The sequence below is a fragment of the Teleopsis dalmanni genome, chromosome 2 (assembly GCF_002237135.1).
Source record: "Teleopsis dalmanni isolate 2A chromosome 2, ASM223713v2, whole genome shotgun sequence".
Classification (NCBI taxonomy): Eukaryota; Metazoa; Arthropoda; class Insecta; order Diptera; family Diopsidae; genus Teleopsis; species Teleopsis dalmanni.
In genome coordinates, this window is record NC_051847.1 from 7042894 (window position 1) to 7060266 (window position 17373).

Sequence of the window (17373 nt, forward strand, 5' to 3'; positions counted from 1 at the left end):
CTGCTTAAACTCTCTTGTGAAAAAATTCTGGGAATTGGAAGAAATTCCCAAGGAGCTCACTGTCAAAAAATACACAATAGAACAACAACACTGTGAGACCATGTTTCTCAACACAATTTTACGCTTACCTTCAGGGAGGCTTAAGGTGCAGCTTCCTTTCAAGTCCAACCCCAACCTTCTAGGTCAGTCATATGAAACAGCAAAAAATCGTTTTCTCTCACTGGAACGCAGGTTGTCGAAAGACTGTATGCTTCAGAAGCTGTATATGGAGTTTATGGCAGAGTATCGTGACTTAGGTCACATGACATTAACTACTGACAACTTTTCTTCGACACCTCATTACTATATACCGCATCAGTGTGTGTTGCGACCTCAGAGTACCTCGACAAAACTTCGCGTCGTGTTCGATGCTTCATGCCGAACATCTTCACAAGTGTCGTTGAACGACATTCTAATGGTTGGTCCAACGGTACAAGAAGAATTGTATTCAATCCTACTTCGCTTTCGTATGCACAAATACGCGATGACTGCTGACATTACAAAAATGTACCGTCAAATCGAAGTTGACGAGGCAGATCGCAATTTCAAGCTTATTCTCTGGAGGAAAAAACCTACGGATCAGATTAGCGTTTATAAACTGAACACAGTGACATATGGTACGTCACCTGCTCCTTTCCTAAACTACTTAAGTGACCTGTACAAGAATTCTCATTCAGTTGGAGCAAGGGTTATCCGACATGACTTCTATGTCGATGACCTATTGACTGGAGCTGACAGTCTGAAGGAACTGGAAACAATTCGTACCCAATGTACTGAAATTCTTGATGCGGCTGGACTTAAATTAGCGAAATGGTTTTCAAACCATAAAACGTATGACTCGTCAGACTTCTTTCTAAATGTTAATAATACTGATTCCACAAAGGCGCTAGGTATACACTGGATTCCCCAAAATGATACGCTTAAGTTCCATGTAGACGAAAAGTTTCATGACTTGCGAGCAACAAAAAGAAACATACTATCAGTATCAGCTCGACTCTTCGATCCCCTCGGACTAGTATGCCCAATAGTGACTAAGGCAAAAATTTTATTGCAAGAACTTTGGCTTCAGAAGCTTGACTGGGATGAGTCAATTCCTATGCATCTCGATTCTAGCTGGCAAGCATTTAAAAGCAACCTGACTCAGATGGACTCTATTTCCATTCCGCGGTATGTTCATATTCATTCAAATATAAAATGCGATATTCACGGTTTCGCCGATGCGTCAATGAGAGCGTACGGCTGTTGCATCTACGTCCGAATTCATGATTCGAATGGGATTCATTCTGAATTGTTAACTGCCAAATCTAAGGTTGCTCCTTTAAGCACAAAATCATTACCCAGATTAGAGCTGTGTGCCGCTCATTTATTGGCTAAACTATGGTCTCGAATTCAGCAGTTGATTACTTGCGAAATCGGGAATGTTTATTTTTGGACGGACTCTGAAATTACACTTCATTGGATTAAAACTCACCCATCTACTTTAGCAACATTTGTAGCAAACAGAGTTGCAGAGATCCAAGAATGGACGAGCGAAGTTCTTTGGAGACACGTTCCATCAAAGCTAAATCCTGCAGACTTAGTCTCCAGAGGATGTGATGTAGATGAGTTGATTCACTCAATTTGGTTTCGTGGTCCATCATATTTGCTTCAAGATGCCACTAACTGGCCAAAAAATAGTCATTTTCCACTATCAACAGATGAGAAAAGTTTAGAGAAACGAAAGGTCAAGGTCGGACTTTTAGCAGTTGAAATTGAAACTAATGTCATTTCAAAACTAATCTGTAGCCAATCATCTTACCCAAGACTGCTGAGAATTTTCGCGTACATTCTACGTTTTATCACTAAGAAAAATGAGAGAGCCAACGCTCTTATTCCGACATCAAAGGAGCTTAATTGGGCATTCTTGAAAATCGTTGAATTTATTCAAAATCACGAATTCAAGGAAGAAATCGAAAAAATGAAGAAGTCGCATAAATTACCAGTCAGCATTCAAAAACTAACTCCATTCATTCATACAGTCCAAGATGGTTCTCGAACATGCAATTTGCTTCGTGTAGGAGGTCGTCTACTAAACGCACCACTGTCTTATGATTCAAAATTTCCCTTGCTGTTACCTAAAAAATTGCATTTTGTCGAGATTTATTTACGATTTCTCCATACAACCAATTGTCATGCTGGTCCAAAAGCCTTAGAAGTGCTGCTTCGTGAAAAAATTTGGGTCATAAATTCAAGCAAGGCATGCAGTAAAACCGTAAGAGCATGCATACATTGTTTTCGATACAAACCTAAGCTGTTGACCCAAGTAATGGGAAACTTACCTGCAGATCGGTTAAAGGCACTACGACCCTTTTTAATTAGCGGTGTCGATTTTTGTGGGCCTGTATACACCACTTTGAAAATTCGTGGTCGACCACCAGTTAAAATGTATATCGCAGTGTTTGTTTCACGTCAAAGGCTATACATTTAGAACTTGTAACAGATCTGACAACTAACTGTTTTATTTTTTGTCTTAAAAGGTTTGCCGGAAGACGAGGACTCCCAGAAAAAATCTATTGCGACAATGCGACAAATTTTGTAGGTGCCGATCGCAAGCTGAGAGAGCTGATAGAGGCGTTTCGAGAGCACAAGGACGATCTGGCATACTATGCTGCACAAAGGGGCATAGAGTTTGTCTTCATACCACCCAGGGCACCTCATTTCGGAGGATTATGGGAAGCGGCGGTAAAGTCGGCAAAACACCACATACAACGAACAACCAACAGTGCGCTTCTTACCAGCGAAGAACTGCAAACAGTGCTCGTAGAGGTAGAAGCCCTGCTAAATTCTCGGCCACTCAGTCCATTGAGTCAAGACCCGAACGACAAAGAGGCGCTAACACCAGCACACCTGTTGATAGGAGGTACTCTCCACACGCTGCCGCAAGAATCCGCGCAAGGCGTCTCCGACAACAAATTGACCACTTTGAAACGTTGGCGTCTGTTATGCGAGCTCAAACGGAGGTTTTGGCAGGCCTGGTCGAAAGATTACATCCTACAGCTGCAGCCCAAGAACAAGTGGGTGTTCGAGCAGCCGAATCTCGCAGTCGGCCGACTAGTCGTCGTCCAAGAAGAGAACCTTCCCTCTCACCAGTGGAAGCTCGGAAGGGTGGAAGGTCGCGACAATAAGGTCAGGGTCGTTGACGTCAATACCAGCAACGGGATTGTGAGACGTCCAGTACATAAATTGGCGGTGCTCCCGGAAAATTGAACACATAAGAGTGCTTCAACGCGGCCGGTGTTGAATGTTTTCATTTTTATATTGCATTTTTTGTTTAAAGTAGTTAAAATAAAACGCGTGCTGCTCATTTTTATTGTTAATATGCAACCCAATGTTGACTTTCGTCAACCTTGCACATTACATACGGTAATCTTAAAAAAAACAACAACTTTAATTTTATACAGTTTTTTAGCTCCCAGACTGAACTGGGTTTTTTGATTCTCTCTCTTGCATTTCAAGTCCCAAGTGAACAGCACGCGTTTTATTTTCGATTTTCGATTTATTAAAATTTTAATTTCTTAAATAAAGTGTAATTATTTTGAATAAAATACTTTCGTTGTAACTTTCGTTTTTCATAACTTCAAAAATACAAAAACTCTTGTATTTTTTCACTAACTTTATCTGTTAGACTGAAAAGAACTATACAAGATTACCAAATTCATCTGTTAGACTGAAAACATAGTATATCAGATTTAATCAGCTTCCTAGAGGTACGTAAACCCAAACACGATTCTTTTCGGCTCGACAAAAATTGAACTACAAATACTTATATACCAGTCTTGCGTGCAATCAGTGCTGATATATAATATCGTAACCAGAGCTAAACTATACAAGATTACTCATTAAGACATAATGAGCAACTACAAAATATGACGACATATTCATCACAATACTATATATAATACACAATACAAAGTGGAATGCCAGATAACTTCATGACAAATCAGCAATGATTGAAACTGTAAAGACCCAGCGGTCTGAAAGATGTCCACCAAAAAGGAGGTATGAACGCTTAACACCTAACTCAAAAGATACGCAGTCGATTTTATGTGATACGACATAAGTTCGAGGAAGATTATCTTCAAGAAGAAGATTAAATTTATCATAGGACTAATTTTAAGATAGTCCGAGATATTTAAAAAACTGCAATACTCTTAAAAAATATCTGTTCGAAGTGCTATTTCCTTTTCAAGCTATCATTGGACACTTTTTATTTTTCACAATCGAATACTTCTAATAATATACTACTATATTTTTTGTATATATATAAACATTAACATAAAACAGATGTCCTTTGTTATTATTGTTATGCATCTATTTTGGGTGAAATATGATGTTTTGATCTAACGGCAATAAAAAATTATATTAGATTGAGATGCATTGATTTACTTGTAGTTCCACAACAAGAATAATAATATTTTTATGGAATACTAGAATATGAGCTCTACAGACTCTTTTTATTTTCTAAATATTGCTGTTTGAACAATATTTATTGAACATAATAGTGCCATTTTTATTTCTTTTCTCAATCTTCTTCGTCCTTCTCGTCTGTCCATAAATTCCTCAATATGGTTAAGTGCATTCGCAGCACTGATTTTGCGTGTTTTATTGTTCAGTTTTTCTTATTCTATTTTATATTTTTTTTTCATTTTTTTTTTATAACTTGAGTTTGTTTTCTTTTGGATTTCGTATTTCGTCAGCATTTAAAAAACCCATTTTCCTTTTCCGTTTCATTGAGAACTACTCGACGCCCAATTTATTTCATGTTTGTTACCCTGGCAAATTTGCTTTCGTTTGCTTGTTATATCAATTTCCTTTACTACTTTTTTCCTCACTTTCCTCACTTTCTTCTCATTTTTATTTTTTCACTTTTTGCACATTTTTCACGTTTTTCCCCCCGATTTCTATTTAGATGAGCCTTTTCGTTTAAACATTGCTTTTTTTTGTTTTGCATTTTTTCAAACAAAATTTCAATGCCTTTTTGTTTATTAAAAAAAGGAGAAAAGAAAATGTTTATAAGAGAAATATTTTTGTATATATTTTTGAACTTAAGTTATAAATATTACTGCCACCAACAAAAATGCCAAACCATAATAAAAATCGTAATTCACGTCCTTGGAGCACCTCTTGACTTGAGAGCAGCGCTTCAGTGTTCAGTCAGAAGATTTTATGTCCAAGTTTGCAGAAAACACTGCAAAAAAAACATGAAAGTTTTATGTTTTCGCAGTAAACGTAACGATTTTTTATGCCAGTTTTTAACGCTCATAATTACGATTTTATACACGGCAACGGTCGCAATTTCATTTCAATGGCAACATTTTTATATACATTTCAAGTAATTAATATTTATGCCCTTTCATATAAAAATCCACAAAATAATTATAGATGTTGTTAAAATTTATTTGTTGTCAAATATAATAGGAATTCATGTGGAATTTATTTGTATAATATTTTAAAACATTATAATTCAAGGAGATGAATTTAATAACAACAACAAAAATATTGTTAATTATATATATTTACATTGAGATACACAAATATTCTCAATTTCATTTACATTAGTTATTAAATCATTAATAATTAAAATTAAAATTTAAGGTCATTAAATAACACATGGCCAAAACGTTATCGAATCTCAGATTGGTTACAGGCTCCTCGGGGAGGTATGCAGATCTGAGGTCAATTATTGCTTAATCTGATGAAGTGATTAATAATAAACCAGTCAGGGTGTAAAGAGGTGTTTTGCAGATACCTCGCAGTTAATAGAGAGTAGAAGTGCTTAAGGGCACAGACTCAACTAGCCTCAACATAATAATGTCTTTTTTTACAATTTAAATTTACATAAATTATAAAATAGAAAACTTTACTTAACTCACTTAAATAGTCAGTGCTCAACGTAGCTGAAATAAATACTTTAATATAAGCAAAAGACAAAGTGCCAGTCAACAGCACTAAGTAAAAGAGAAAAATATAATCAAAACCAATAAAATATAAATTTGTTCTCCAATGGACGCAAAAAAAGTCTTATAGATGAGGAGAGGATTCCCTTTTAGATATTTACCGAGGCATTCGGTAAGAATCTTGTACCCCAGAATGAACACAAATGGTCAACTATGGCGCAGCACTGGCCAAAAATCAATGGAAAAAGTGTCCTGGAACCCTCAAGGCTACAGAAATAGAAGACGACCAAAAAATGGCGTAGAACAATTACAAATGAAATATCAAGTACTATAAATGAATTGAGATTTTTAGCACGAAATCTTCAACTTTTGAAAAACTTTGTTACGGATTTATACATATTCAATTTTAAGACGTCTCTCTTAGAACGAAGTATAAATACTATCTAGAACGCACATTTAATAATGTTGTGCTCAAATGAACTTACTGATAGCTAGGATGCAATAAACGCAGTCAATTCTCATCAGCTGATTTTAAGACTGATGCAGGTTATCGCGGAAAGTTGAATATCCTTGGCTAAAACAATCAAATAAAGAATCTGAAAGTTGCGGGTCACGTTGAAATTTAGGCCAACGTAGTTACGAACAAACTTGTCAAAAAAAAATGTGGCAGCCTTAATGCTTGTAGGACCTAAACTATTCTGTGACTTTGAAGAACGTAATCTCTTTTCTCCCATTCAGATATGCATTATGTCGTAAATTGATCGCAGCATAGTAATATTTGCAGTATTTGATCTTTAAATTCCGATTTACAGCAACTACTACTAGTTTGCAAAACAAACTGAACTGAACTGAACTTTAAAAATACCCCAAGAGATGGGTTTACTTCCAATAAAGTATTGGTTACTGATAATGTAGCTTGTTTTGAGACCAAATATAAATCGTTCTACTTTCTGTAGAAATGATATGTTAGATAAACATTGAAATTAATATATCAAAGAGGCTTTGTTGCTAAAATTATTGAGTAAAGTGGAGAATCATTGAGTAGATATCGTCAGATACGATAGTAAGTAGCCTATTTTCAATCTCTACAAATTTATCCTAATTAATAGCAAAATTCGTCAAGAGATTGCGAATGTTCTGTTATATATAAGATTTAATTTATTATTTCCAAAAGTTCCTTTTTTTACCTGGAGTGTAAAAACTCTACTCGATGATAAGCAAAATGAAGAGACCCCACTGCAGATATATAAGTAATATACAACAAATTGAACTAGATAATATTTTAACAGTTCCGCAATGCAATTTTCTTGCGTTTACAAATTAGAGTAAATAAAAAAGATTTCAATTTGTGAAAAATGTTTTTCTTAAAACATTGCAAAACATCGAAAAAGAAGGAAGAAAAATGCAGACAACAAAATCGCATTACTGTCGATACGGAAAGGCAACTTATTTAAACACGTATCGCTGTAAATTCCGGCATATCCTGACTCACACTTCAGTTTACAATACAGAAATGTAAGAATATTTATTTGAATAAGCAAATAAAAGTATGAAAAAATATGCATGCAGTGAGTGCATTACGTATATAAATCCAGGAAAACGATGAATTTATGTTGATGTTATCCTGGCGTACGGAAGGAAGCGCTTGAATGAGTGAATTATGAAATCAACGGATGAAGTGCAGGCGAGCGAACCGAACCGAAGACGACCCTGTCAACTCAGTTTGCTGCCAAAGTGAAATATTTCAATTTCATTTTATCATATAAAAAAATACAAAAAAAGCCAGAAGAATGGAAAAAAATAAAAATATTTAATAATAATGGAAAAATGCAAAAATTCCAGAATACAAGACTCAAGCGTTCAGCGCCTGGCAGGTCGCAGGAAAAACTGCACTACATAATATGGGCAAATACGAAGTACCAGTCGATTTCCTGATATGTAAACACGTGTGTGATTTCAAGTATCCGTCTGAGTTGGCAGTTGTAAATTTAAATTTAATTGTGCCTGCTGCTTATGGGTTAAACTCTGTTAAATTATGTAAAACTGTGTAAAGATGTTGTCGAACAATGATCTGATATGCGAAAATACAGTGTATTCAAGATGTGTCAATCGCACAGCAAAAATATGTGAGAAGTACTTACCACGCTGGCAAGTTGCGAGGCCTGCAAGAAAAAAGAAAATGATAAAAATTAAAATTTTATAATATTATTTAAATTACATGCAAAAAAATGAAATATGAAATATGAAATTTATTTACACTTCAGTTAAAAAATTATAATAATACATATTGCACTGAAGTTTTTATATGAAAGTCTATCATTTTACTGCAAATCTGCTAAACATAACGTTGAAAATAATAGTGAATGTTTCTGGTACATCAGAATTACGAATCTTTATAGAACCTTCAGATTGTTATAGTTGAAAAATATTTGATGACAACGTACTGAAACTCTTCGATAAAAGATATAACCATCTCAATTCAATATTAGACCTGCTAAAGATTCGTCCCAACCTAACAACCGTTAAAAGTTATTTTCAACGAGACGTTAACAAGCCCACTCACAACATAGAGTAGAGATGCTGATGAACTCCAAATCGAATAAATAATAAACAACAAATAAACGTCTAGACCGAATAAGATCTTTTAATACATTTACGATTAATTTTTACCTCAGTACCTTGAGGTTGTACTTTGTCCGAAACACTATCGCGTTTCTAGCGTTCAATATCAGAATGTCATATTCAGGCCCACTGGGTTCGAAAAATACCCTTCGCAACTCCGCACCAACTTAGATCAAAGTCAAATATTTTTGTTTTGAGAAATATCTTCGACCTCCTCTTGAGTACACACTTTTCTTATTGGTCGTCATCATCATTCATCAGCGTGTTCTAAACAGAAAAAATTTATACATCTGAGGAGAAATTTTCCGTGATTGTTTAAAACACAATCCCACAAAGAAATTCCAACAGTAGATTTCACAAAAACTACGAAGGAGGCTTTGTCGCCACTAAAACCAATGAACTAACCATCAACTACAGCGCAAGTCTCACAGCAAATTTTATTCCAACAGTACAATTGACTTGTATCTCTTAACTCTCGCTTAGCAGTATTCTTTTCGCCGTCGTGATCACTTGCTACGGATACCATTTCATCCAACCATTAACTACAGTAACAGTCTGACAGCAAATATTACTGCAATAACAATAACACTATTGATGTGTAACTCTTGCCAAGCGATATTAAACTTACACTTATGAGGATCAATGCTTGATATCATATTCATGGAATTCTCTTACTGCAGCTCTAATTTCTACAATGATCTATAAACCTCTTACAGAAGTATTATTATCTATATCGATATTCCATTACACAGTCGCGATTACGATAAACTCGTTCGCAAAAGTTAGTGAGGAACATATTTCATTTTGTACTGAATATCTGGGCACCTACCCCTTGACTGATATATGGTAAGTCTCCCTCAACATGAAATATCCTTACTTTTCGTTATTATTTAATTTACATGTATCTATGCTCTTCATTTCTTTCTATATAGTTTTAGTAGAATAAAGTGAGGTTGTTTTAGCGTTGAACTTACAACACTATTTGATTCAAATTTTTAATCCAACAATCTCTCTCAAAATTTAATGTTGACTTTTATATAGTAAGTCATAAAGTTTAAGATTTTATGTACTTGAATTTTATAACTCCGCATTTCATGTTTAGAGTGAGACTATGTCACTCTTCCTCAAGTTCGTTTTTGGTCATGTCATCATCGTCAAAACTTAACCGCCACCAAGTACCAATGTTTTTCGTTATTCATGTGCTAACCCTTTTACACTGCCTGAGTACGACTATAAGTACTACTTGCACACAGGATATAGGATACAGGAAATAAAATGTCATAAATTTTTTACTACAAGTTTATTTCTTTCTCGACTTCGCACTGCTAAACCAATTTTTTCACATTAGATTTCTCTTCGCATATGAACAAATTTATATCTATGCATACTCGTGTAACTTTAGAGCAATAATAAACTTACTCATATGAAGCATTCATTTTTAAATGAGATTTGTTACTGATGATTAAATTTCATTCACACCGAAAGTTGAACTCAACTTTAAATTTAAAATAATGGAATTGCACTTTATTCGGTAGCAAAGAACTTTCATGGAAAAGTTTTTTAATTCCAATAAATTAAAGTCAATTCAGTTAAATTAATTTTAAAAATAATAAACAAGTTTCGCTAATAATTTAAAGGAACTTATTTTTTAAAGGATTCGTCTGCAACGCCTCCTCTTGTTGGGCTTCATTAAAAGTTTGAAATGATTTTGAACCCTTTACAATTTATACAAGAATACAATAGAATACAATAGGCCTAAGTATATTGCTAGCATCAATCTAACAGGTTAATACCTTACCTTCTAAAATAAGATCTATTCCTCGAATACTCGTAATTATAATTAATTATAATAATTATAATTATTATAATATTTCCACTAATCTATGTATGAATATAGCTTATTTCGAGAGATATTATAGATATTATTTAGAGAAATATATTCACTCGTAAATTTGCATAAATAACACCAAGTAGTCAATGTGGCATCTGATTACTTAATTGTCATTTGTACAATCAATGCAAAATTGCATGCATTACTTGCCGCCAGATGGCGTTTATAGTTTTTATATAGTGTCAACACTGCTCTAATAGCACTGCCAACAAATAATTTTAATATCAGTCAAGAAAGTCTGACATCTTAAAAACGATTTTATATTGACATTTTAATTATTCGAAAAAGTTTCTCAGCACATCGAAATTCATCAAAATCTGTAAATTAAATCGCCCGGTAGTTCGAAATCACTTCAACTACAATTATCCTTTAAAAAGATTATCAGTTCATAGAGTTTCAGAATGTGGAGCAAAATTTTCTTAAATGTGGTGAAATAACGAAGTATGGTAGGTATATACCTATGTCAGTATTTCCTACTACATATTTTAAAGTTCCTTCGATTTCTAAATTTTTTATATAAAGCAGATTATTTCGTCAATTTGACAATCGTCAATTTGACAAGTGAAACAAAATAATATTCGATTATAAAATTTTAAATAAAAATGTTTTCTTGACAAAGTAATGTCAAAATTTAAAAAATTTTTTTTTTAAAAATTTTTGTATTATGAAAGTTTTACATTTTTTCTCTTCACTTTTAATATTTAATATATATTTATTATATCTTTTAATTAATTCAATCCACCTAGACAAGTTAAGAATGCTACAACTTTTGAAATCCACGTTATGCAAAATTATCTTTCATCGTAAATTTCACATCAGTGCCATGACGTTAGAGAAAGTACAGATTTCAAAATTTGATAAGAATATTTATCTGCCTTATGAAAACCTTTCAAAAAAATTGGATATAGTTTACAGTCAATTGAAACGTCCTTTAACACTTTCTGAAAAAATACTTTACTCTCATTTGGATAAACCAGAAGATGGAAACCTTAAACGTGGTGTTTCCTATCTTAATCTCCGCCCTGATCGTGTGGCTATGCAAGATGCGACAGCTCAAATGGCTTTGCTGCAGTTCATTTCATCAGGGTTGAAAAAAGTTGCAGTACCATCTACCGTGCACTGTGATCACTTGATTGAAGCACAAATTGGAGCTAAAGAAGATTTAAAACGCGCCAATGATTTGAATGCAGAGGTATATAAATTCTTAGCAAGTACTTGTGAAAAATATGGATTGGGTTTCTGGAAGCCAGGTAGTGGCATTATACATCAAATTATTTTAGAGAATTATGCCTTTCCAGGGCTGCTTATGATTGGCACTGATTCACACACACCGAATGGTGGTGGTCTGGGTGGCTTATGTATAGGTGTCGGTGGTGCTGATGCAGTGGATGTAATGGCCAATATTCCTTGGGAACTTAAGTGCCCACTAGTGATTGGCGTACTTTTAACTGGCAAATTCAGCGGCTGGACATCTCCAAAGGATGTTATATTAAAAGTAGCTGACATACTTACAGTGAAAGGTGGTACAGGTGCGATTATAGAATATCATGGAAAAGGAATTGAATCTATATCTTGCACTGGGATGGGTACCATATGTAATATGGGAGCAGAAATTGGTGCCACCACATCGTTGTTTCCCTTTAATGATCGTATGAGTAAGTATTTGAAAGCCACAGGCCGTGCTAAAATTGCCGAAGAAGCAGAAAAATACAAAAATACATTATTTTCGGCTGATAAAGAAGCTGAGTATGATCAATTGATTGAAATCGATTTGAGCAAACTGGAACCTCATGTCAATGGACCGTTCACACCAGACCTGGCGCACCCTATAAGTAAGCTTGGTGAGAATTCCAAAAAAAATGGTTATCCAATGGATATTAAAGTTGGCCTAATTGGATCATGTACCAATTCATCGTATGAAGACATGGGACGTTGTGCCAGCATTGCTAAAGATGCAATGGCACATGGCCTGAAATCAAAAATAAAATTCAATGTAACTCCTGGCTCAGAGCAGATACGTGCCACAATAGAACGAGATGGTATATCTAAGGTACTAACTGATTTTGGTGGGACGGTTTTGGCAAATGCGTGTGGTCCTTGTATTGGACAGTGGGATCGCAAGGATGTGAAAAAAGGTGAGAAAAACACTATAGTTACCTCATATAATCGCAATTTTACTGGACGCAATGATGCCAATCCTGCTACACATGCATTCGTGACAAGTCCAGAACTTGTAACAGCGTTATCCATCGCTGGCCGTCTAGATTTCAATCCCATTAAAGACGAACTCACAGGTAAAGACGGCTCAAAATTTAAGTTAAAAGCACCCCATGGTGAAGAATTGCCTGCAAAGGGGTTTGATCCCGGCGTGGACACATACAAAGAACCACCCGCTGATGGGAGCGGTATAAATGTGGATATTGATCCCAAAAGTCAACGTTTGCAATTGCTTCAACCGTTTGATAAATGGGACGGTAATGATTTGATTGATATGACCGTACTTATCAAGGTCAAAGGCAAATGTACTACTGATCATATATCAGCTGCTGGGCCTTGGCTTAAGTTTCGTGGCCACTTAGACAATATATCAAATAATCTCTTTATTGGAGCTATTAATATAGAAAATAATGAATTGAATAAGATCAAGAATCAACGAACTGGCGAATGGGGTGCTGTGCCGGATGTAGCACGTGACTACAAGGCTAACAAAATAAAATGGGTGGCTATCGGTGACGACAACTATGGAGAAGGCTCCTCACGTGAACATGCTGCACTTGAACCAAGACACTTAGGTGGTCGTGCTGTTATTGTGAAGTCCTTCGCTCGCATACATGAAACGAATTTAAAAAAACAGGGCATGTTGCCATTAACTTTCCAAAATGCTTCTGACTATGATAAGGTGCAACCGACAAGTAAAATATCTTTACTTGGCTTAAAAGACATGTCTCCAGGAAAACCTATTGAGTGTGAAATTAAGACCGATGGTAAGTCAGAAAAAGTACAATTAAATCATACGATGAATGAACCCCAAATCAAATGGTTTTTTGCGGGAAGTGCACTTAATTTCATGAAAGCGTCATCGTCTAAAAAGTAGAATCAAAATTAATATCATTTACTCTACACAAACTGTTTTGATGATATCCTTGTGATAAATTTTGGATAAATAAATGTATTTCCTTTTTGTACATAAGGATGAGAATTGTTCCATCATATTAATATTACAACAGGCATTAAGTGTCAGGCAGTAATTAGGCTACTTAAGTCCATTCAGCAACATAAGTGTTCTTCTGAAATATCTACTGTGTTTTTGCTAAAGACAACTGACAAAGGATATTTCGCAGTACCAGAAGGTCAGCCCAAGAACTGACTTGATTAAAAATTAAATTTTTGAATATGCCAATTGAAACGTTTTACTATTACACCTTTTTTTATCGAAATAGAGTTCTGGTCATAACACATAAAAATTATAATTATAATTAAAAGTAGCATTATGAAGTTAATAAAAATTGTCCAAATTAAGCAACCGTGGTTTATTTTGTTGGAATTTATTTGTTGAATTCCTGGATTGTTTGGATTAAAGGATAGCGAACGGTAGACAATTTTGCAAAGAAGGAAGCAGTGCATTCTGTACAGGCCCAAAACGTATCAGTACAATATTTTGTTACCTAGAAATGAGGGAAAGAAAAAACGCTATACTAAGCAAACATTCCAGTTTTATCACAAACAAAATAACTGTTTGAACTTTGCAAATAATTGATCAATAACATAACAGGAATTTCAGTAACAGGATTGAGTTTTCACCTAAAAATAAGGAATTGGTTTTATATTTAATGTTTAACAGTTAATAATTGTTTTTCTTAGAGGAAAAGGCGATCTTGAAGCACTTACTGAAAAGATGTTCCGTACTACTACTTAAATTAAAGAAACATTAATGCGACTCAAAGAGACACAGAAACGCATGAAGGGTATACAATAGATTTTAAGATTGTGGAATTTTTTTCTCCTCATAATAATACTAGAGATATTTGTAGTTGAGGTGTTTTTGAGTATTTAAAGCTTTCAACTTTAGATTTTTAAGATAATTGTGCTTTAATATAGCACAAGTAGTCTCTAAAATAAGATACTACTTAAAAAAGTATTTGTTATTTAGGTGTGAAGTTAACACAACCATTTTCCATTTTTAATATAAAGGAAGTTGCGGATTAATGTGCCCATACCCTTGAATGAAAATGTTTAAAGGGGACTTATTTTCTTGGATGATCAAACCTTTTTTGGCTGATTATTTGGTATGTGACAGCGAAGCACAATGTTTTTGCGCTAGTAGAACAGTGTGCATCAGGACGCCTGAAGCCTAAGGGTGACCAATTCGATGACATCAGCTTGTAATTGAAACCAAGATCAAACGGCTGTTGTTAGACCGACGATGATAATTATTTTGAAAACATTAATCGGGCACAATGCAATAACTTCTTTATAACCGATAATCGAAAATGGTAGTGGGAACATCAGACACATATCAAGATCTCATAGAACCTTACAGAAACGGTTAATGGTTTTTATTACTGAATCTTATAAATGTTTGTAGGTATATTATATTTATGTTATGAATTTTCAAAAAAAAATAATGATTATTAAGACCTGTATGTACTTTTCGATTTTATTTAAAACCAAATATATATTAGTATACGTATATATCTATCCTTAATCCAAAAAATATGACAAGTTGGGTTCCTATGTGTCAACCGTATGGTAGGCAATGGAAGAATGCTTTCTGGCTTAAATTCGATTTCATGCTCTAAAACATTTTATTTCATTTAATATTTAGTTTCCTAGCGTATCCTTTATTTACGTTTAACATTGATTTGCGTGCAACATGGAATTCCTGCAACTTCCACCTTTGAGTTTCGTTGTTCGGCTGCTCGCAAAAAAGGACTTTTGCTGTGGGAGAAGTTTGTTTTTATTGAAATGTTTGCTGATGTAATATTTTTTCCATTTTATTTTTATTAATATATATTTTTCCATTTATTCATTTTTTTGTTTTTTATTATTTTTTTTTGAAAAATACTTTTTGCTGACTTTGATAAATGACAACATTGTGAAGTTGCACTTCGCAAGGGTTGCCGTATTTTTTAATAAATACACTACACTTTTTTAATTTTTTTTCACTTTTTCTTTTCCAGTCTTTTATTAAATTCAAAGTTCATATTTATTTTGATTGTTTTACTACTAACAAAATAACAAACTTCAACGAAACCAATTACAAGCGAAAAATGGTAGTTTGAAATTTTATTCATAAACTTTTTGTTTTGCAGTAATAAATTTTATTACTTTTATTCGATCTTAAATGAAATCCTTGTTTTCAAATGGTGACAAATGCATCTACTTTCATATGCGAGTAAGTGGCCAGCGAAAACTCTCAAAGTAGCTTATCTAATGGACAGATACTTGCACTGCTTTATACTATACTTAACAGCTATTTTTGATATTTTTTTTTCATCTGAAAACTTTCAAAATTTTTAGAAATATTATTATCCAAAGTTGAAAACTTATTCGATTTTAACGGTTAAGATTTTACCACTATAAACTATGATATTAAATTCTACATTATTTTCCATTAAAATGGTCTAAAACTTGGAGCTGAATGTCAACTAAATGTCGTACAACTGCAACATTTCCCATAGAAAACCTCAAAATTTTCAAGGAATGATTTTTGCATTTTGGCGCATAATTGCAAAGAAAACTTTAGACGAGTTTATAATAAACTTCATAAAAATAATGGGGAAACGGAAACAGAAACGCGACAGTCAAAATCAGAATTAAATTTAAGACAACGGAAAAATTTAAGCGAAAAATAAACTGCGAAGAAACTCTCGTTGACTTCTGAATGATGGGAAAGGATCTGAAGCATTTATGAGGCATAAAGGATTAAAGCATAAATTAAACAAATTAACTGGTTCCTGAATAAAATCTCAACTACAAAAAGTACTAACGAATCTAAAATGCAGTAATCTTACTATATATGAATAATGGATAAGAACCTGCAATGCTTTATTTTACGTATGTGTGAAAATACGAGTACTTAGCGAAGACTAAGACTTTGCAATTGCCACAGGAACTTTTACTTAACTGCCTGAAATAAGTTAACAGAAGTGCAGGAACTTAAAGTGTCTTAATAAAACTTTTCAAACTCAAACAGCCATTTTTTGCAGTCTATTCTTATTATTATCTTTGGTTTTTGAAATATTGCATTGCTGCGTTTTATTGCAAGCTCCCGGTTGAGATACACCTAAAGTCAAGGGTAAAACTGCGTGACACATTAATCAACAAACTTCAACTTTAACAAAGTATACAATAAGTTTGTCTGTCCATTTGTCACAATGCCAGAATAAGAAATGCGGATACTGTAGTTTAGTGTCAAAGAAAAGATACAAGATACAATATCAACTTTGTAGAAATTTTAATTTAAAGTTACATTTTAATTATGTTACTAACGTTTCATGATACCAAATACTATGGAGTTTAAAACAAAAAGAACTTCAATCTCGGTTAATGCGGTAAACATAGACCACTATAAAGTAACTAATTAAAGTATCTACATATTGTAGTATCATATGAAGGTTTGCAAACGCGTGTGATATGTGTCTATTAAGAAGAACTTTAAACTTGAAATTTATTGCTATAAATAATTTTAATTAATTTCGTTAAAAAAGAAAATCAAACAACTCATTAACTGTAATTAAAAAATAAAAGGGTATACCTATAATTAACTAACTACAATACTACGTCTCTGCGACATCTCATAGTTCGATATTGTGTATGTTTTATTTAAAAATATATTAACTGCATATGCTTTGTTTAACCAATTTAGGAATCTATCTCATGTGC

General features: G+C 33.8%; 2 protein-coding genes across 2 annotated transcripts; both read left to right on the top strand.

Moving 5' to 3' along the window:
* Window positions 1-523: 523 nt before the first annotated feature.
* On the top strand, window positions 524-2506 carry LOC119684787. The gene has a single exon (XM_038098911.1). It carries the CDS (start codon window positions 524-526, stop codon window positions 2504-2506), a length of 1983 nt encoding a protein of 660 aa, XP_037954839.1.
* An 8253-nt stretch (window positions 2507-10759) lies between these two features.
* LOC119682033 (probable aconitate hydratase, mitochondrial) lies at window positions 10760-13997 on the top strand. Its single transcript, XM_038095367.1, has 2 exons — window positions 10760-10934; window positions 11235-13997. The coding sequence occupies exon 2, from the start codon at window positions 11246-11248 to the stop codon at window positions 13580-13582; it is 2337 nt and encodes a 778-aa protein (XP_037951295.1). The 5' UTR covers window positions 10760-10934; window positions 11235-11245; the 3' UTR covers window positions 13583-13997.
* The last annotated feature ends 3376 nt before the right edge of the window (window positions 13998-17373 follow it).

Excerpts from the sequence above, each read along its gene's own strand:
- LOC119684787 (XM_038098911.1), top strand. The coding sequence starts at position 524 with ATGACTGCTGACATTACAAAAATGTACCGTCAAATCGAAGTTGACGAG.
- LOC119682033 (XM_038095367.1), top strand. The coding sequence starts at position 11,246 with ATGCTACAACTTTTGAAATCCACGTTATGCAAAATTATCTTTCATCGT.